Raw genomic sequence first — 22,762 nt, forward strand, 5'->3', positions numbered from 1 at the left:
ACTCACACACAAATACACATACACACCACTCACTCACACACACACAGACACTCACACAGACACACACACACAGACACACACACACAGACACACACACACAGACACACACACACAGACACACACACACAGACACACACACACAGACAATTTGTGCTCAAACTAAAATCCATCTCCGTGTTCTGCTTCACCTGACCCACTGTATCATAATAAACACATAGGCATGTATGTGTAAAATATCACAATGAAACTGTTAATCTGTGCGCTTGATGTGATAATAGCTGCTTTAGGAAGACCAATAAAGCCCAACAGTGCTGGTGGTGTGAAGGACCTGAGCTTTCTTTCTGGTGGGATTGAAAGTACTTTGAGAAACAACTGGGTAGCCATTTGTAAAGTTAAACAAACACCTTTCTCAGAAGTGTCCAGTCATTGTACCTGTAGCCTTTTCTACGAACCCCAGCCCCAGCATCCTTCATTGCTAAGCACTCGCATCACAGCGGAGACCTTCTCTGACCCCATCCTAAGGGTGTGAAGAAAAAGGAGGCCAGCCAAGCTGTGTATGTCAGCTTTTCAACCTCACTGTTCAAGCAATGAATTTCCTTTAGGCGGTGATTGGCCTGGCTTTAAATTACCTCTACTATAAAGTCCCATGTAAGATTCCATAAACACTTAGTGAAATAATCCCTCGGATCCATTTGAATGCCATTTTTTTCCTCTGTGACAAATGTTTTCATATTTCACACAAACTAATTTTCTGGTCTTGTGTGATGCTTCATTTTGATTTTCAACATGACTAGATTAAGAAATGCCCAGGAGATTAAAAAGCTCAGCACTGTTTGCAGAACATTAGATCACAGGGGCTCAGACCAACCCAGTGTATTATTTTGGTAGATTCCTGTGATGGAGAGAATGAGAGGCAGGTGCAATGCCTATTCGGAGGACACATATGACTAGAGAATGGCTTTTGAGCTGTTTCCTGGCCTGGCCTCTCTCTGTATCTGCTTCCTGTCTACCATGAAGGTCCTCTATCACAAGGACCTAGTTCCATCATGTTCTGCCCAAACAGAGCTGAGGACCACGGACTGAACTCTTTGAAACTATAAGCTAAAACAACTCCTTGGTCCTTAAGTTGTTTCTGTCAGATAGTTGTTCCGAGCAATGAGAAAATTGACAAGTGCGTCTCCACACCTGAAATTTTAGCAAGCTTCCTATACAAGCCCACTATTTTGATGGACAGGTATCTCCTTGTCAATGTACTCAAACTCTTAACTCTTTATTTTTCTCATCCCAAAATGGCCTCCTCCAGCTTTCCTGCTGTTATTCAATGGCATTCTAAGCATGGTTTCCTAAGACCCAAACCTCAGCATTTAATCTGACAATTTTTTTAACAGGTCTTGCCTGAGTTTATTTGTAAAAATAGCATAGGACACTGGTCATCTGTAAATAGTGTGTGGGTAGGTGTGTCACAGCAGTCTACCTGTCCTCACACTGGCAGGAGCCTTTTCTGTGGGTCCTTCCCAGGAGCCTAGACACCTTTGGGAGCCTGGGCCTTAGCTGGAGCTTTGGCCCATGTCTTGGTCTGAACCTTAGGCTTTGGTTGGCAGAGCCTTTGATCCTTGGCCATGTAGCTTTGAATCCGCTTCCCAAGCTTGCGGTGAGCTATGAAAGCCAGGCAGCTGGGTTTGTAGCTGGGGCCCTTTGGCATCTTGGACTTGATGGCCTGAGGCTTCACAAGGGCCTTAATGGCCTCTGTGCACTCAATGCCTTTGCATTGTTGGCCTGCATCTTCTTCAGGCCTTTCTTGTTGTGCTTCTTGGCAAAGTGCATGTTTCTCAGGAACTTGGTGCCAACCCCCTTAAGAGATTCGTATCTTTGTGACCACGGTTTCTTGATGCCATTTCCGTGCCATTGGTGGGACTGGTTGTGTGCGGTATGATTCTTGGACTTGGCCATGTCTGCACGGTAACCTGAGGCTCCCTAATCTGGCAATTCTATCTCCTTCCACCTTTGCCATACCCAGTTCATCAGTGGATACCGTCTATAATTTCTATGTCCTATGCATTATTTACTCTCCATTGCCACTGCTTCCAATCTAAGGTCCGGGTCTCCATGTCCATCATTTTGGCTACTCAACAGATTTCTAAAATCTTTCTGCTCCTGCTCTGGTTCACTTTAATTCAATCTACTCAATTTCTTCTTATGGTGTGCTATTAAGGAGACATGGGATAAAGTTACTCCCGTGAGTCAAGGTCCTTACAGGTTCATGATACATCCAGAATAATATCAAGATACGTTAGTGTGACTGACAACATCCGCCACGTGGATCTCTCATACTTCAGCCTCTATTTCTCTATTCTAAACACACCAGGCTTTCCTTCCGGGATCTCAGTGGACCTATGCCTTGCCTCCTCCACAGCAAGCATACGTGAGGCCTTTGCAGAAAGATATTTTCCCTTCCTGGAAGTTCCCTTGGCTCTTCCTCAGGTCTGCTCACTCATATGCCGCATTACTATGTGCAACTGTGTACTTGTGAGCACTTAGCACTCTCCTGACAACACCGTCCCTCAGATTCTAGATTCTGTGAGGGCAGAACCATGTATTCCTCTCTGGGTACACCCACAGCCGTCAGAATAAATGCTCACGAATAACTTCGGATGTAATTCATTTTACTTCTTCAGCTTATCTATTTCGAAGTTTGGCCTATAGCACACTCAGACTTTCTCATCTAAACATCTGAATTACGATACTTTTCCCATTCCTAGCAATGGTGGATTTGCTGGACCTTCATTATCTCAAGTTAGAGGAAGGGGAGGGGAAACTACACCGGCCAGTTGAGAAATGAGAATACCTGAGGCTGCCTGTTTTATATGTGCATTCTGAGAAACTTCTAAATGGCCTGGAGACAAGCCAGATACAACACATGTCTTATAGTGGATTCATGATGAGACAAATCAATCCCAACCCGCAGATATACAATAGAAAAGTAAGAAAGACATAAAAAGCTATATGGAAAATGGGTCAGGAAATGAAGTAAGCGAAAAGCAGGGGTCCCTACTGAGACTGGTGTTCAAGCTGAGCTCCGGGCAGTGGAGAGGTCACATAGGCAAAAGGAAGGAAGTACAGTACAGAGTGAGCAAAGCATACTCCAGAAAACCAAAGTCTCCACTATAGACTAAAAGCAGAGAGGAGAGAAGACTGACGACATCATCGCCGTTTGAAAATCTCCATCAATAGCGGTCACAGTCATGAGACTGTGAGCGTTGCAAGGCTTGAACTTTCCATTCAACTGTGACTTCACAGTTGTGCTATGTTACCAATACAACTCACATATCAGGACATACTCTCAAGGGTTCATCACTAGTCCCAGCTCTGTCCTGCTCCTTCAGGTACTGTTGTAGCAGAGGTGTCCCCATTGTGGGAAGCAGCTGTCTGCTACAATTTCTCTGACCAAAGCACACTTAGGTGGCTTACAAGGTAAGGAAAGATTCCAATACATAGTAACCTTTGTGTTTTTTATCTTTCTCATGTTTGTGAACTTCCTAAGCATAAGTAATAAATATAATGAATTCAATATGTCATTCAATAAAATAATACTATTTAAAATATATGCTTCTTCAGTTAGCAAATAAAAAGCACTTCTAAGAAGCAAACAAAAGAGAGTAAAAGGGCAGGAGCAATATGACCAAAGTAGGTCATATATGCGAAAATGTCACACATAAACCTATTATTCTGTACAAGTAACATATGCTAACAACAAAGACTTCCCCAGGACTTTCAGACATGCCCAATCAGCCCTTCATACACCACTGAACAGATGACCCTACAAGGTGCTAAACAGGAAGGCTAATTCTTCTAGGCCTTTCATGCTCTGTGATCAGAGGAAGCTGCTGCTGTATCTTCAGATGACAAAGTGAATGCTAAAGAGACCGCTGCAAATTCCTGCCTCTTAACCCCACATGCTCTTCCTTAGGAAAGCCACCATTAAGGTAGAAATTGGGATCAAGGATTTTCAAGTGAGAAAATAAAGATTTAAAAAAATATATTGCATGAAACGAAAGGACTGCCCTAACTTGTCACTAATGGAGCCAGAGGCTGCACCATAATGTCTTACAGTGACATGCATTTCAGTAGTCAGTCTGTAGGATGACTTTGGGATTCCGGGCTAAGGTAGCTCACTTCCTTGTCTAATTTTACATACACTGATGCAGATGGGCTTGTTCCCGGGCTCTCCGGCTACTGAAATGCCGCTCGGATGACTCTATCACTCAGGGGCTGAGTAGGTCGGAAATTGTCTCCCAAAATCCCATCGCAGCCCTCCACAAGTTCTGCCCCCTTGACATGTGTCCTCAGCCTTCGAAATTCTTCTATCTGGAAAGAAAAGCAGAATAAAGAAAATTAGTCACTAACCATACATATGCAAGTTCAGAATTTCATAAGCAATTTAAAATATTCATAAATTATAGTATAAAAGAGAAAATGAAAGGTGAACTTCAAAAACAGAAAAAAGAACTGAAAAAAAAAAAAAGCCCAGTGGTTAAGAAAGCATGCTGCCCTTGCAGAGGACCTGAATTCAGTGTTCAGCACCCACAATAGGAATATAATCCCCACTTCTGGCCTCCAGGGGTACTGCACACACACACACACACACACACACACACACACACACACACACACACACTCAAGTAATAATAAATCAAAAAAAATTTAAGCCAGTAAGACAGATTTGGTTGTTCCAAACCTAAGGATATCAGACAAGGTCCTTAAAAGAAGACAATAGGAATCCGGGTAATTCCATTGTCTACAGAAACCTACTAGGTTTGCTAATGTGGAAATCCAACCACACAAAATTTTTGTGTCAGCTTACTACACACAGAGAATAATGGGGAGATGCTCTGACCCTTCCCGAGGGCATTCCTAGCTGACCTGCTCTGACGTCACTGGGTGTGAGAAGATTAGGTGTTAGATTTGCTGTGAGAATGCATAGAATACTCAAAAAATATCCAGATATTCATCTGATAGAGCATTTGAGCATAGAATATCTAAAGTATTAGCTACCCCCCCCCCCCGCCAAAGAAACCTAAATATTGAGAAAATAAACAACCTAATCTGAAAGTGACCCATGGGACCTGGAGAGTCTGCTCAACAATTGATAGTGTAAACGGCTCTTACAAAAGACCCGTTTTGTCCCCAGCATTCCTTTTAGTGGATTCGAAACCATCTGTACCTCCAGCTCCATAGGGCATGGCACCCTTGCCTGACCTCTGATGGTACCTACACTCACATGCACAAACCCACAAGCAGACATGTACATATCATTTTAAAATAAAATACTTTCTAAGATGGGCTATTAACTAAACCAAGAATCCTCAAAAGAAACTATATAAATGGCTAAGAAGACTCTTAAGAAGCACTCAACATCCTTAGCCATCAGGGAAATGTATATTAAAAGCACTTTAAGATTCTATGTCACCCCATCGTGACGACACAATTTGCTATGCTTACAGACAGAAACCTGGGCCTCACTGTCTCTTGAGAAGCCTTGTCAAGCAGCTTCAGATTGGAAGCAGATGCAGAGACCTAGAGCTCAACATCAGGCAGTGCTGGGGAGTCTTCTGGAAGAATGGGGAATAGGGCGGAGTGAGCCAGAGGAGTCATGGACACCACAAGAAAACCTACAGAGTCAACTCACCTGGGCCCATAGGGGCTCACAGAGACTGAACCACCAACTAAAGAGAGAGCAGAGGCTGGGCCCAGGCCCCCCTACATTTGTTGCAGTTGTGCAGCTTGGTCTTCATATGTTCCCCTAACAACTGGAGCCAGGGCTTTCTCTGTCTCTGTTACCTGCCATTAGTTCACCTTCCCAGACTGCCTGTTTGAGCCTCTGTGAGATAGTTAGTCTTGGTGGGACTAGATGTCCCAGGGTGGGGTGGTATACAAAGAGTCAATGGGGGAGGGATTTGAAGGGGCAGGACTGGGAAGGGGAGAGGTGGGAGGGATAAAATTGGGGTACAATGTAAATAAAAATGAATAAATTATGAAAAATATTTTTAAAAATTTAAAAAGATTTCATGTCAATAACACAAATAAGCAGCATTTATTTGTAGTACAAATTGTAGTATAGCTGTGGCTAGGGGGAATGTTTATGCATTATTTGTGGGGGTGGGGTGTAAACTAGTGCAGCCACTTTGGAAATAAGTCTGGAGGTGAAAAAGAAAACAGAACTGTAACTAGAAAATGACCAAGCTATCATTGCAGGGTACATACCCAAAGAACTTTCCAGCCACCGACACGCATGCACATCCATGCTCACTGCTGCTCGATTCACATTAGCTAGGAAATGGGCTCACACCACATGCCCATCAACCAATGAATTAACAAGAAAAGTGTGGTACATAGACACAATGGAATATTACTGAGTCATGAAGAATGATGACATTTGCAAACAAAACTGGAAAAATTATACTGAGTGAGGTAACTCAGACCCAGAGCGACACAGGAGGAGGATGGGTACGCTACCATAAACTAATTCTTATGAAAAACTCTATGGGAACCCACTAGTTAATAGGCTAATTTCAAAATATAACTTTAAAAGAAATGAGTTCAAACAGAGGCAACTTCAATGAGTGGACATATCCATCCAAGAGGATTTGGCTTATTAAACATAAACAAACACCTCCCTACAAGTTACTGGTCAGGAAGGCACCCAGAAGTTCTAAAACAAAGAGGATAATACCATTGCTCTCTCTGCCCACGAGAACTGCATGGCGAGACCTTATTGCTGAACACACAACATACGGTGACTGCAGACCAACATCAAACTGTCCAGCAAAGTCTTCCCTGCTCATTAGCCCTCACCATGCTAGATGATGCTATACACATAGCTGAAAGGGTAAAACGCTGTTGTCTTTATGTGGCTCCGGAGGCTGAATGCTACAATCCTGACCTGCCAGGGAATACGTGCCCACTGGTGTTATAGCGGTGCAGTCCTTATAGGGTAACTAACTGCACATACAGCAATCAATGCAGAGGCACATAATTGGTGAAGGTGTGTAAAAGAAGGGACTGGGTGTTCAGTCTTGCATGGGACATCTTTAATAACCTCACACCCCTACTGAGGCTCAAGGAGCATCACAGAAGAAGCAGAAAGAATGTAATGGCTGGAGGACAAGGACGAGAGCTATGAAATGCTGCCTTCTAGATATGACATGGCCATTACATTCATGAAGACAGCAGCTGTAGCTACCTACACATATACTCTTAAGATGAAGCTGTCTAATAAAGGTGGGGCTCATGTTACTGAGGTGCTGCTGGCAGGTAAGAGCTGTTCAGGAAGGGAGAATCACTCTTCTTTGAGGGTATGGCCACTAGAAGATTTCCCATTCTCTGATGGAAGTTCCTAGACCCATGCACATATGAGTAGCATTAATTGTTCTTAGTGTGTTATCATGGAAGAAGAAAAGGAGGAAGAAGAAGGGGAAGAAGGGGAGGAGTAAATTAAATTAGGAAAGGTATTAGGGGAATGCAAGTAGTGTTGGAGGTTATGTATATGACTATATTTCATTATATATATGTATAAAATATTGATAGAATTAGATATATACATACATAGTTAGTTAGATAGATAGATAGATAGATAGATAGATAGATAGATAGATGATAAATAATACATATATACATACACACATAGGTATATACATACATATATACATACATAATACATGTAGGTAGAGATAGATGATAGATAGATAAATAGATAGATAGATAGATAGATAGATAGATAGATAGATAGATAGATAGATAGATAGACAGACATGTATGTCATACATACATACATACATACATACATACATAGAATGCCGACCCCTCTTCTCATCTAGCCCTCTGGAGTATACAGACATGAAAGATGCCTCTGCTCCTCCCAGTGTAAGCCCAGATTCTTCTCGCCACCATTCCCAGCCCATCTCCCCACTCTGGTTGTCTCTCCTTGCCTGTGGCATGGGAAAAGATTTCCAGGGTTCTGAGGACCTCCTTGTCAGGTCCTCTGGTTTGAGCCTCCTAAGAAACTGTAGTCTACCAGATGTGAATGTAAGAAGAATTTAGTAGCCAACAAAAATTCCATGAGCATTCCCCAAGCTCATCCCACATGCTATCCATGTAACCTACAATATCTGGTACTTAACTAAAATATTCCACAGCAATAAGAAACAGCCATGTTCCATTCTTTTCACACAGGAGTGTCTATGTATCAAAATATTGTGGTTACAGAGGTCTGTAACCCAAGAATCCAGTCTTCCTTTAAAGAGAAGCAATGAAAGAGATCAAGAACTTCAGAGCTTCTAACTAAAGCCCAGACTTAAAAGGGACCAGGCAGTCTCTAAATGATTTCAAAACCACGTGTGTGCCTTCTCCTATGTCCCATACCTAATGAAGTTCACTCCCATATAGGCTAGAACACAGAACTGAGATCAATTAAATGATGGGTTAGATTAACAACCTGGTTACAAAGATGACTTGTAATGTTTTCTTCTTCCACATCTGCAGATAGAGACTGAGTTTTGGGAGGAAAGTCTGACCCAGCTGGAGTTGTCATGGTGATCTGCATGTTCACTATGCCTACATGCTGTTCTTGCATCGCAGTGCCCATCAAACACGTAAGCAACTACTAAACCCGCCTTCTTTACTGCTCCTTCCCAGGGTCCTAAGCAGTACCCAATGCTTATAGCAACTGAAAACTCTAGAACTGGGGCTGCATGAGAATCCCCTCAGTATTTGCTTTTGCTTTTCGCTTAATGTTTACCCCCCACCCCCAAGGGTGAAAACAGAAAAACTCTGGACAGCACAGAATCCTATGCTATTTCCAAAAGAATAGAGTGGTGAAGGTGTGGGCTTGTAGCCAAATGCCTGTCATTCTCTCTTGGCTCTGCTACCTGGGTCCCACATGACCAAATGGCATCACCTCTTTATGCTCCAATTTCCCCTGTGCAACAGAGATGACAATGATGGCAACATTCACAGGGGTGACATACACAGTAGAAGGAAGAAAGAGTCCTTGCACAGACACTTGGCATAGCTCCAGCAGCAAATCACTTATACTAATTACTAACCAGCCATCCGCTCTGTAGCTTCTTTATACACCAAACCTTCAGCATTCTGGAGATAAATCATTAGCTAAAATTTTTAGTAAATCAGTCCACTGGGAAAGTTTAAATCTTGCCTCTCAGCATTCACTTTACACTGTATGAAGAGTCTATGCCAAAGTTCACAAGCCATAGGGAGGATCAGTAACAAGCTGTAGCCTAAGCACATTATAGAAACTGTGTCATTTTTCACTGACTTTGAAGCTTATTTTAAAACTCGATTAATTTTATACTTTCTTTTCCTAAGCCGAAGGCACAGCCTTCAAGCCCTGGACCTCAGTATGGTGCACATTATATGAAAACAACTTCTTGAGAGGAGATCTGGCCAAATACTAGCCTCAATCATTGCCCTCTGTAGAAAACTGCTAACTATATTGTGCTGTGCACTTAAAAGTATCAAGGGGTTAGATCTTGAATTAACTGCTCCCATCATGGCTCAGTGGGTAAGAGCACCCGAATGCTCTTCCGAAGGTCCAGAGTTCAAATCCCAACCACATGGTGGCTCACAACCATCTGTAATGAGATCTGACTCCCTCTTCAGGTGTGTCTGAAGACAGCTACAGTGTACTTACATATAATAAATAAACTGTGTCTGAAGACAGCTACAGTGTACTTACATATAATAAATAAATAAATCTTTAAAAAAAAAAAGAATGCACGGTACTAACAAAGGCCATAAGAAGAAATGTTGAAGGGTTATCTTGGTTTCTTTTCTGTTGCTGGAAGACACCATGACCACTGTATGGAAGAGTTCATTGGGAGCTGAGATGGTTTGAATGAGAAAGACCCAAATAAGTTTGCATATTTGAACACTTGGTTCCCAGTTGGTGGAAGTATTTGGGAAGGATTAGGAGGTGTGCCCTTGTTAGAGGTGTGTCACTGGGGGCAAGGTTTTGAGATTTCAGATGGCTATGCCATTCTCACTTAACTCTTTCTCTGTCTTCCTCCTACTTACAGATAAGAACATATGCTTCCAGCTATGTTTCCATTGCCATGCCTGCCTTCTTCAGGGCTCCCAGACATGATTGATGGTCATACCCTCACACTCAGAGACTTTAAGACCTCAATAGACTCCTTCTTCTATAATTTGCTTTGACTGTAGAGTCTTCTTCACAGCAATAGAAACATAACTAAGATAAAGATGATGAGCATGTTGATGGTCTTGATAGTGCCAATGGTTTCACGGGTATATCCTTATTCCAAAGCCTATCAAATTTTATGTATTCTTATGGATCTTTATGCCAACTATGCACAACTCCCTATGTGAATCATATTTCAATAAAATAGTGTAAGGTCAGAGTAGCATATGATTTACGACTATACTCCCAGCACTCAGGAGGCGTCTAACTTCTCAACTATGAGTGACTCTGTACAGACTTTGTAACCTGGACATGTTTTCACGAGTAAGAATTAGAGAAGAGAAAGAGCATCCTCTTCCCAAGCACTCTGGTGTCAATGTCTCTCTTATTCCCATCTATAGCCCACAGCAGCTTCAGCCCAGCCGACTTCCTCCCCACTTCTGGGTTGCTGCTGCTGAACTTCCTCCAGAAACAGAGGTCACTAAGCTACATCTACCACAGAAGTGCTCTCATCACACAAGACAGAAGCATGATCATACAAAGTGTCACAGAAGGTGCTGCAAGTGCCTAAAAGCAGTCCATGTAAGTATATAACACTTCCAGAGGTCCAGAGGCTAAGCATGAAATCACTCAGAAACTTCCCACCAATACCTTTCTATTGACTATCTGTTGCAGTCACATGTATTTTTGGTTAAACCCATGATTTTGATAAATTCTACCGGCTTTTTGTTTTGTCTTTACATGTGTGCACACATGGCTATGTTTCCACTGAGCAGGGTCTAGGGCTTCCCATCCCCTTCACACTCATCTTCTGAACCTCAATGTTTGGAATTAGAATACAAATCTAATACATGGTTGGGATGAGTGCAGGACAGGGTAACAAAACAGTACTTGAAGTGACTCTCAAGAATGGCAGTGAGGACAGTCAGCTGCTATACCACTCCAACTTGGTTAGCATCTCAGGTGGAGCCCAGAGACCTCCTGAGGATGTGGGTGCACACTCAGGTCCGAGACCTACAAGTACCTGAGTCTTTTTTATGCTCTGGTCATGGAATACCTAAAGCTGGTGGGTGATGTAAAAATAATATGTTTCTCACAGCTCTGGAAGTTGGAAATTATAAGAGCAAGGGGCAGGCTCATGGCAGCATCTTCTCACAGCAAAAAGTGGAAGAAGAAACAAGCAAGAAAATGAAGTACAAAGTCTTTTCTCCAAGGACTCATCAACACCATAGCCTTGGTCTTACTTTTTGATTGCTGTGACAAAGCACAATGGTGAAGGCACTTTGTAGAAGAAAGCATTTAAGTTGGGGCTCACCCTTCCAGAGAGTCGGAGCATCATCATCATGGCTGAGAGTATGGCAGCAGGCAAGCAGGCTTAGTGCTAGGGCAGGATCTGAAAGCTTACATCCTGAGACACAACCATCAAGCACAGAGAGCTAACTGGAAATGGTGTTGGCTCGTGGAACCTCAAAGCCCATCCCAAGTGACACAGTCTCCAACAAGGTCCTACCTCTTAATCCATTTCCAAAATGTTTCACCAATTGGACACCAAATATTTAAACATATGAGCAAGGGATGGGGGACCTCATAAAAACCACATTCTACTCCACAAGTTTCTAGCTATATCAAATGCAAAGTGCTGCATTTAGTTCAACTTTAGAAGTCCTAGTCATCTTTTACAGTCGTAACATACTGTAAAAGTCCAAAGTCTCATCTGAGCCTCAAGGCAATTTTAATTATAACCCACTATAAAATTAAATCAAAAAGCAAATAGAATACTACCATAGTATAATGGTGCAAAATATAATTACCATTCCAAAAGGAAGGAATGAAGGCAGAATGAGGAAATACGGCACTGAAACCCAGTAGGGCAAATGCTAAATTCTGTAACTCCATCTCTGATATCAAAGATGGTTCCATCCTTCTTACTTTGCTGAATGCTCTCCCAGGCAGACATCCTTGGGTCTGCAATTCAGTCTAGGCGTCACTCTCATAGCTTCACACAGTGATTTCTTAGAGCTGCCATGCAGGGACACTTCTGCTAACAAAGCGGGGCTTAGCAGCTTTCCTTAACTGAGGAGGAAGATTCCACATCCATTTTATTCCCCTTTCCTTCATGATCCAAAACCAGAACCACATGACTGGGGGCACCAAATTGCTTGGGATGAAGCCTGGCTCCCTCTGTTAATTATATATTTGCTTTTCAGGAGGAGAATATTCTTTGGGCCTTTTTTTCCCCCACAAGCTGCAGCACTGGCTGTGTGAAGTTTTGCCCTGAAGACATCACTCTTTATTCCATTCGGCATCTGGACCCTCCTTATCTCCTTCAGCATAAGCCTTGATTCCAACATAAAATTTCCTAGTATTCTTTTTCTCCACAAACTGTATGTTTTATATTTCTATTTGCCCTGATTGCCCCTTTTCATTGATCTGCATAAGAGTTATTAGTAATAACTACTCAACAGAATCAATATTTTGAGAGTAAATATTAGCTTGTCTTAAAATCTTCTCTACCAACAAAATCAGTCCAACACTCTTCTTACATCTCGATCCCATAAACAAAAAAGAAGCCTTCGTGACAGACCCCAGCTTTTAGTACTATCACATTGCTAACACCAAAATTTTGGAAGGGACCCATTAAACCCATAGATGTGGGATTTCCTTTTTCCCTTCAATTTAGCTTCAAACAGATTCTTAGGTCACAGACAAAGGGCAGCCACCTTGCTCTCAGCACTATTGTCTTCTAAACTCCTACTATGATGGCCCATTAAGCCCCATTTATAGCATTTAACCACTTTCCCAGGTCCCAATGTCTTCCATTCCTCCAAAAAAATAACATAGTTAAGCCTGTCACAGCAATAGCCCACTCTCTGGTACCAATTTCTGTCTTAGTTACTTTTCTATTGCTGACAAAACACCATGTCCAAAGTAAATTAGAAAGCTTTTAGTTTGGGGCTCACAGTTCCAGAGGGTTGGAGCCCATGATCACCATGGTGACAATGGGAAGCAGTGTGACATGAGCTGACACTGGAGCAGCAGCTCAGCACTTATATCGTGGTCTGTAAAGTAGGGGGCAAATAGAGCTAACTAGGAATGGTGGTGGATTTGGACACTTGAAAGCCTGTCCCCAGTGATGTACCGCTTCCAACAAGGCCAAAGTTTTTAAACACATGAACCTGTGGGGGCCACCCTCATTCAAACCACCAGAGCCATGGACATAGATTAAAAGTATATCTGACATGCCAAATCAGCTGAATTCTTTCCATGCATGTCCATGCATAGTAACAACCAATACACTTCTCTTGATATGTGTTCGCATCTCTTGCTATATAATCACTGTTCCACCGTCATATTCTAACAATGCTAGGCAGTTCTGTCTCCATTTTAATGACCACAAAATAAAAAGCATTTTAAATTTTCTGTCATATTTGATGACGTTTGGTATTTCTCTTCTGTTTTGGAAATTTCATTCTAAGACTCTAAATTCAACAATTTAGATAAAAATGGTTTTTGCTGTTGTTCCTTGATTTCTAATAATTAGAGCCCTCTTATCTTAAAGTGATTAAATGGTTGTGAGAACATAAATAGAAAATTACTTTCATTCAAATCCACCCAAGCATCTTTTTCTGTCCAATATACAGCACACTAGCCTGGAATCATGAAAAAGTCACCTCCACAGAGGCTATGGGTCATGTATCCGGTCATGTATGGAGTCCTCAGCACCGAGGATAGGGCCACCCACATTGCAGCAGAAGCCCACCCTCTTTCACCGTAAGTTGCTGTGGACTTAGCAGGAAGTGGAATTATTTAGGGCACTTTTTCAGGGTTGCCAGTGAAGATGAGGCATTCCAAGGCACCAACTGCTTCTGTGAGGCTAAACAGACCTCGTGAGGCAGGATGCAGCTTCCCACCTTGAGACTCTGCCTATTACCCTCTTATGGGTGTTTTATGGACCCATATCTTTTTCTCTTTTTCCTCTGTCTCTGTCCCTGTCTCCCCTTCCTCCCTCTCTCCTTTAATGATACACACCTTCTTGATTTTTCTTAGTCATACCCTCTTTCTTTGAACTTCTAATTTTTACTGCCCTCTCTGGACTTCTTCTATTTTTTTTTAAACTTTACTTTCTATGGATCTCTATGAGAAGCATCGAGTGAAACCTTCAAAGGCAAAGACAGAAAACCACTCTGACATGCATCTTCATAGCCATAAACACATGTTGTATACATGTGCGTCTATACTTACACTGCTTCCCTCTCAAGAGATGCCACAGTGCTCTGTGCTAAAAATAAGCCCATTTCCTGACAGATTAGTGTGACTGGGAAGTCAGCCATTCTCAAAGGAAGAGGAGACATTTCCTCCAAACGCACAGGGTGTTGGCTTCTCCCAACACAGTTTATCTCCAGGTGTGACTTGGTGAATGAGGGTCAGACTTGATATCCGGTCTTACTCAAAGAGATAACACAAACACAGGTTCCCTTTGACACCAGAGAGAGCCACAAACAATGGATCTGCCTCTGTCCTAGAGTATACTGTTGAACTTAACAGTGAAAAATTGTATCGAGTCTACGCCACACCTGAGAATGTTCACAATGGAGCTCGCCTTTCACAAACCCAGAGCCGCTAGATCCTCCATGTGATTCCAGACAGATCACTGAGGGGAAACAAACTCATATAAAAGAGCTACTTACTCTAGGTCAACAAAGTTGGATGTTTATCTATTATGGAAGATGCTGTCACTATTAAATCTCAAAATAAGACGCCATTATCCCAAGGCTCTGTTTTCAATAGTTAAAGTGAATTTTATAATTGCCACACTTCCTCCACATACACTTCTACTTTTCTGAAGTCATTCCTCAGCCCATCCAGCCTGGAATCACTGTGAACACATTACCACAACTGTAGCCTGTAGAGTCACTTTCCTTCGGAACTGAGAGCAATACTTTTGAAAGTGAAGGTCGTATTTCAATCTTTTGTCCCCTCTGCCCAGTTCACACTCAGACATAGTTTCTTTTAAGAACTAATAGATGAGGAAGAAGAATGGAGTTGGGATTGTTCTATGGAAAATAAAAGCTGAAGGGGATGTGGTAAAAGTTGGAAACCCATGAGAGGTATCCAGAAGAGGATGAATGGGGACTTTAAACTGTTCCCTAGACAATCTAACATCGGATTGAAAATGCTAAGTATGAGATTTTAAAGAATGCTGAGTGTGCAAGAAACAGTCTTCCCAAGTAAAGAACACACCAATTGATTATGCAATATCAAATGGTCAGCCCTGAAAATGTACATAAAATAACATTATACAGAATAAGCAGGGTATATCTATGTATTTATGAATACATATGTATTTACATATACATCTGCAACAATTTATGAAAAAGAAGCCATACATTTGAAAGAGCTGGGGGCAGAGGGCTACATGGGAGACTTTGGAGGAAGGAAATTATGCAATATAATCTCAACAAATAAAAATAATATTTAAAAACATAATAAGTGAAAATAATACTAGCAAAGGAATTAATCTATAATTTAGTTAACTTGAGCTTCTAAACTTCAAGAAATGATAAGGTATTTTAAAAATTGTTAAGACTTTCCTGAAGAAAACTTGGTTCTAACTATTTCTTAAGCATTTGAGGTGTGTCAAGAAGGGAAAATACAGCTTTAAAGAATAAGACCTCTAGATCTGGAAAGACAGAAACCTTGTAAACATCTCTGTACTGTACTGTAATCATGTCATTTTTTTCTATATGAGTGGTACTTTCAGTCACAGCCAGGACCACACATACTCAGCAAGAGCTCTATCCTCTGCCCCTTCAAAACCATCAACACATAATAGAGGTGCTGGCTCACGCTTTCCCAGCTAACATCCAGCCAAAATTTACTAGGCTGTCTTGACTCATGATGTTAGCATTCATCCTTCTTCCTCTTCCTCCTCCTCTTCCTCTCTCTTCTCCTCCTCCTCCTCCTTCCAAATACATCTTGCTACAATACCTAGCCTAGTCTTAAACTCCTGGACTCAAATGATTTTATCACCTTAGCATCCCTGTGGACGTGAGTCCCCACAGAAGGCTTTCACTAGCATTTAGAGAATCTGTGTGGAACCCCAGGACCGCAAGAGTAAATAAACCCAGGGAACAATCGAGAACGTTTCCAGGGCTTTCTTTCTGACCCTCACACACCACAGTAGTCTGCATGTCAAGAAAGAACGATTACGTGCCTGTGAAATAATCAGCTTAATCTCACTTAGCTCCAGAGCTTCCCTTTCCCATACCTGGAAAAACTCACGTAAAGCAAAGGCTACACTAACCAAAAGTTTGCCTGCTCACGGTGACTTTTGTTTACTCCACAAAAACTAACTTCTAGAATACAGATCATAAATGAACATTGGGTTTCTTTCATCTTTGACCTTTCTATCAATTTCCCAGGCTCACAGCATTTAACTTTCATCTGAAAGCTGTGATGATCTAACAACAGGAACTAAAGCATTTTCCCTTTATAGATAGGATATTTAACCTCATAACTTCCCTCTGAAGGATTGAAAGGTGCATACTCACCTGCATCTGGGATATAGTTAAAGGGTATCGGAATAATATCCAGGTGACTCCTTCGCTGCACGGTGGGATAGTGAGAGATCCTTCATAGACCCAGTAATCCCGCAGAAGAGGGTCTGTGCGAACACACAGGCAGGTTATGAACGGGCGACCTGATGGACTTAAGATGCCAGCAGCAATTTTCACAATGGCAGTCAGTTCATGTAACACTTCTCAGATGGATGCTATTACACTACCACTTGTGAAATCACAATAATCAATGAAAAACCAGATTAATTCACTTTATATTTCCAAACATTTCTATCAATGGCTCATTACACATATCTATCATGTGTCTTAATACAGTTAGGAAACTATTGCCCATTTTTTATAATAGCTGATTCACAGCTGATTTCTATTTAACTATGTGTTGTCCTGTGTTCTTTGGGGTAGTATACAACAATTCATTGACTCTTCTCAACAAACAAATGAGACACGTTAGCCCCATTTTATATGGGAAAACTAAGTTATAAAATGTTAGCAATTTATCCAAGATCACACAGCTACTAACCGGCAGAAGATTTGAACCTAAGCAACGGCAGTGTTTTTAAACATTCCATTCTAGTGATCTCTACATTTCATTTTCAACAGCACGTTACTAAAATCCTACTGTGATACAAGAAAGCAAGCCACTTATTTGAAGTCCTTAGCACTGCCTAAGAGAACTGGTGATTGAATGTACACCAAGGGAAGTGTTCACTATGTGAGGGAAACTACTTTGTGATAGAAGAGCTAAGCTAAGTGTAGAGAGACGATACAACGTATCAACGTGGTTGGTTTAGTTTGGAACACTACAGAACGGCACATAATTTAAGCAGAGAAATGTGGAGATCAAAACTATAACTCCAAGTTATCTTCAGGATGTTTTATATATAATTATTACCTGTGCATGAATACAGTTACAACATTTAAATACTGATGCTGTAAGTAAGTAATCTTATAAAAGTGGATATAAAGTTTCTTTCATTCTAGCAATAATCTGATTGTCTTGGGAGTGTTATCAGCTACTTGACGCTTGCCGGTTCTTTACTCTGAGGTGGCCACTTCACATTTTATAAATCATGTCACTGAGGAAGTTCTTTCTGGAGTAAGGAAGCAGAGGCAAGGGTTTCCTAACATTCAAAAGCTTTCCTGCCTTATCAACAGGTGATCTGAACCTGCACCTGGTATAGAGAACAGAAATTCCAAAGAAATCTTGTCAGCTAATAACAGATGCTCATGAACACTCAAGGAGAACAGGGAGCTTACACACACAATCAAAGTCCAATCAAGGCCATCAGATAAATGCTTACCTGGTAATAAAGTGTTAGGATTAAAGCATGGTATTGTTTTGGATTTTCCCTGAAAGAGAAAAAGATAATTCACTCCATGTTAGTATAAAGTTTATTAAAATTTTGAATAAAAATTATGAGAACTAAAGATCTCTGCACGTAAGTCTTTTTTTGTTGTTTTTTTGTTTGTTTGTTTGTTTGTTTGTTTTTCGAGACAGAGTTTCTCTGTAGCCCTGGCTGTCCTGTCACTTTGTAGACCAGGTCATTTTGTAGACCAGGCTGGCCTTGAACTCAGAGATCCACCTGCTTCTGCCTCCCGAGTGCTGGGATTAAAGGCGTGCGCCACCACGCCCGGCTGAAGTCTTTTCTTATGATTTTACCAGCTCCCAGTATTAGTGAGTTGACCACTCTTCTCATTGGAGTGAGATAGACTATATCCAGTAAAATACGCCTGCTCTGAGTCTATGGCTGTTTGTTTTTTAATTTAAATTTCATTTGTAATGTCTGGTGTAGAATATGCAACTGGTGCCTATTGCCCTTCAGAAAAATTTTTACTAAAACAGATGCCATTGCAAAAGTTGTCAGAGGGTGTCTCCTCCTCACTTCCCGGACTCCATCCTGACTTCAGGGGGAGCCCTTTGGTTGCCTTCCAGAAGATGGCCTCTGAGCCCCTGGAGTAACCCACCTCCACCCCTGGTAAGATGTTCTCCTATACCTGAAGGCTTGGGTCATGCCATATTTAATGTAGACTCTTGGTGATTTTCAACCCTTCCCTTGGGGCCTGTTACACCAGCGTGAGCCAGTGTGTTTATCCTGAAAAATACATGGATGCCTGGCTTGATTCAGTGTGTGAGAAATAACAACAGGACTTAAGAAGCCAGGGAACATTGACTAGGCAGTTCATGATAAATGGTCAGTCCATGAAAATATCCCTAGACATCAGGACACAAGAGTTCCCAGGTCACACAGGTGACAAACACATCATGCCAGGACAACTAGGAGCCCAAAAGAAACACTGGGAAGCTTGGCTTCAGGTCCTCCTAGGCTTTGACACATATCCCCTTCCCAGTATCACCCTGTAACAAACCGTAACCGGTAACTTTAGCAGCTATTCAGGCTCCCATATGTCCTTCTAGAGAGTTATCAAGCCTAAAGATGGCCATTGGGAATTCACATAAAACCACTTTACCTTCGTTTAAATAATGATTTACCTTATATTGAATATCCTGGAGTATCTCAGTCACAGCCTTCAAGCCAACATGTTCCTTCCCTATCTGAAATGCATAAAGCACAAACACATTTTTTTGTGCTTAGCTTTTACCCAGAGTAACTACAAGAAGCAAGGCCCCAGTCCACCTGAATGAACTTCTTGGTAACTAAATTACTTTCCTATTTATGCTCATACCAATAACTATAGGTAAGGTTTGAACAATATAATACCTGAGAACCTATCGAAATTCATGTTACTATAGATATTTATCATTTATGATGTCATAGGCAATATATAAAACCATAAAAGCATTATAGAAAAATAGCATAAGTAGTTGTGAGTTAAAGTTATGCAATATGTATCTAAAGTCTTGCCTTCTCTAAAAGATAGCCTATCTCTCTAATTAGCCTTGAAATGTGGTCTGTAGACCAGACTGGCCTCAGACACCTGCCTGCCTCTATCTCTGCCTCCTAGGTCCTGGAATTAAAGGCATGCATCACCATGCCCAGATCTTTCACTTTTATTTATTTACCTATTTTGCCCTGTATTCTTGCTTTTGACATTAAGAGAGCATTGCCATAAAAAATGCAATCAAAGTTGAAATTCTTCTTTAACTCAGAAGTGGATGTATTGTTTCATAAGTTAATATCAAAATTAAAACATCTCTGGATTATCGCTGATCACTATTCAATAGCCTTTTCTTCATGGTTTTCAAAGCTTTCATATAATATATATATATACATATATATATATATTACACAATACATATTTATATATTATTTATAAAATATACATTTCTACTTTAAATATGTGTGTATGTTTAAAGTACTGTTCCAAAACCTGATACTCGAAATAAGTTTCTGTCACTTATGTCCTTGACTTTATAAATATCTAGTGACATCTAACTGCCACTTTGAGCCTCCCTCCAGTGGCCCTGACAACAGAGAGGAGGAGCATCAGGCATCACCTCGGACAGACAGGCACTGCTGTGCTAGGCTTTTCCTCTTTACAATGTCTGCAGACGGACCTGCAAGAAGCTACAGGGGCTGGCAACCATGCGTGCCTTTGTTTCTCTAACGTTAACTGTGAAATACACAAGAGAAAGAAACAATGAAGAATGGCTGCTAGTCAGCTCAATGTAACCAAAAACTTTCCTGAGAAGGGCTCTAAAAACAGAAAATAACATTTCTAGAGCTTAAGTAAGCAAGCCCCCTTTAATAACTAAGTGCTTCCTTTAATAAATTGCCCTTGGTTATGGTGTCTCTTTACAATAATAAAACAATAACTAACACAATATGATAGATGATACATATTACTAGATTTTTGAGAAAAAAATCCAACACTTAAAATAAACTTGTAAATATATGCATGAATGTGCACGCCAGGAGCCTTCCTTGATCACTGGGAGAAATGGCGTTTCCTTATGTTCATGGTTTTAGGAGGAGGAGGCAGCTCTTAGAGGCATGAACGTCTAATTGGGATCCATTTTCCTTTTAGGAATCTCCTGTCAGATCATAAACTCTGAGAAGAGTCCACATCAGAACACTGTAAAGCCACACAATACAATGGTCCAGCGGTGAACTGGGCACACAGCACTGACCAGCCTACTTCTGTTTCTGACTCTGTCACCTTTGAGCTCCATGATCTCAGACTAGCTACTTTACCCTCTCTGTCCTCCTTGCTGTCTTTTTGAAGTTTTCAGCTCTAAGAGGTCACTCTCTGATCAAACCTTCACACTCACCCAGCCCTCTCCTTTGTTCTCTCCCTTTACTGTGTTAGCAGCCGACATACTCAGCCCCTTGATTCATCCTTTCTCATTAAATTGAATGACATCTTTCTATCTCTCAGCTCTCCCATCCCTTTATCCCCGCAAATCGCCTACTCTCCAATTGATCATCACAATCTACTGCAATGTCCTTCCTCTTATGTGGATGGAGACTAATACCTCATATGCTGTCCCACCCAGACCATGCCATCTAGCCTTAAGTGGGCTTGCTGCACACACCCTTATATGGGCTTATTATCTCTCTCTCTCCTGGCTGTTTCAAAGCCGAACCCCACATGCAGAATCCCCTTACTCTGTAATACTGCTTTGCATGTCTCAGAATAATAAAGAACCCCAAACATGAGCTTCCCTCACTTCCTGACCTGTCTTCACCTTCGAACGTGGCTGCTGTGTGTGAGGCCTTAAATCCAAGCAGCCTCGGCAGACGTCCTCCACTCCACACCCTCCCTTCTCCTTTAAGGTGCCTTTGTTTGAACCATCCCCTCTCTCCTTCTCTTCTCTGTATATTCTAAACTGTGTCTGCGCTAGCTCGCAGACCTCAAACCCACCACTGACTCTACTCCTTTGGTCTTCTCTTGCTTGAGTCAAGCCTTTAGAAATAACTTCAGCCCCCACCACCCCCACTTCCTACTCTGGAGCTCCATTGCTGTGGCTCAGGGCACCAGCCTGGGATGTGAAACTTCAGCCCCTTTCTCCTCTGCTTCCTCTGACATTCATCAGCCACTCCTGAGTCTTTCCTCATAGCAAGTGCATGGAGGTGAGAATATCTGCATATATTCTGGGCCTTTCTGTGGCCACAAGTTTACTCCTGGAAATGCGGGGCTGGTCCCAGGAGGCTAAGTTTTCAATCCAGGGCCCCTCAGTCCTCAGTTCATTATACATATGCAGTACCAGACAATGGTAACAGAAAACAACCATACCTAATAAAACTCCAAATCCACCAAGTCTGAACAGGAAGCTGTTCCCATCTCCCCAAACGACAACATCTTGTTTATTTGTGCTTTTAAGTTTATTATCCTTATTCTTATTCCTAATGTCTTCCACTGCCTCACCTTTGCCAACTTGATACTCCACTCCCCTTTCCAGGTTACAGAAAAAAGTCTTTCTAAGTTAATTCTTCAATACAGTGAAAATTAAATACATTTGCTGTCAACAGTTTGACATTTCTTTCTACATATAATAGTTGTAAAACTAAAGGAATATTGAGCTGTGCCTATGTAGACATGAAGTAGAGATGGGGAGAGAACTCCATTTCAAATGCAAGGAGGTGTTTTCATTCTGTCCATGGGCCTCAGATGCTCTTCTTCCAGAACAGAAGGCTGCTAAGATTCCAAGGACCGTTTCACCTCTACTAAGTCTTTCAGCATACCATGAAGCTGAAGACAAAGTTTAAAACTCACCTTAGGGTATCTTTTAAATCTCTACTTCATGGCACATGGTACCATTTTATGTGTTTATGTGTTTGCTGAACCATGTTATAGTCACTGTCGTCACAGAGATCAATGCCCACTTAGACTGGCTAAATCTGCCATGGTCTCAGCCTATCTTTATCATTGTTTTCTATAAAGCATTTCAAATCATCTTTGAGTGAAAATTATTAATAACAAAAAGACAAGGTGACTCACTACATGATTACATTGTTGATTTTTCTCAGATTTTGTGGTAAGCTTGGGTCTAAAAATTTTTACTGAAATT

The 22,762-nt window shown here is 41.5% G+C and overlaps 1 protein-coding gene across 1 annotated transcript in view; it reads right to left on the reverse strand.

Moving 5' to 3' along the window:
- Ca8 (carbonic anhydrase 8) overlaps positions 1–22,762 on the reverse strand; it is a 196,214-nt gene that overhangs the window by 20,016 nt on the left and 153,436 nt on the right. Inside the window, exons 5-8 of the mRNA XM_021159978.1 lie at positions 19,283–19,345; positions 18,093–18,141; positions 16,765–16,877; positions 4,196–4,365 (exon numbers count right to left, since the gene is read on the reverse strand). Of these exons, the coding sequence (XP_021015637.1) occupies positions 4,231–4,365; positions 16,765–16,877; positions 18,093–18,141; positions 19,283–19,345 (360 nt within the window). The 3' untranslated portion in view covers positions 4,196–4,230. The remainder of the gene's footprint in view (positions 1–4,195; positions 4,366–16,764; positions 16,878–18,092; positions 18,142–19,282; positions 19,346–22,762) is intronic.

This window comes from Mus caroli, chromosome 4 (assembly GCF_900094665.2).
Source record: "Mus caroli chromosome 4, CAROLI_EIJ_v1.1, whole genome shotgun sequence".
Taxonomy (NCBI): Eukaryota; Metazoa; Chordata; class Mammalia; order Rodentia; family Muridae; genus Mus; species Mus caroli.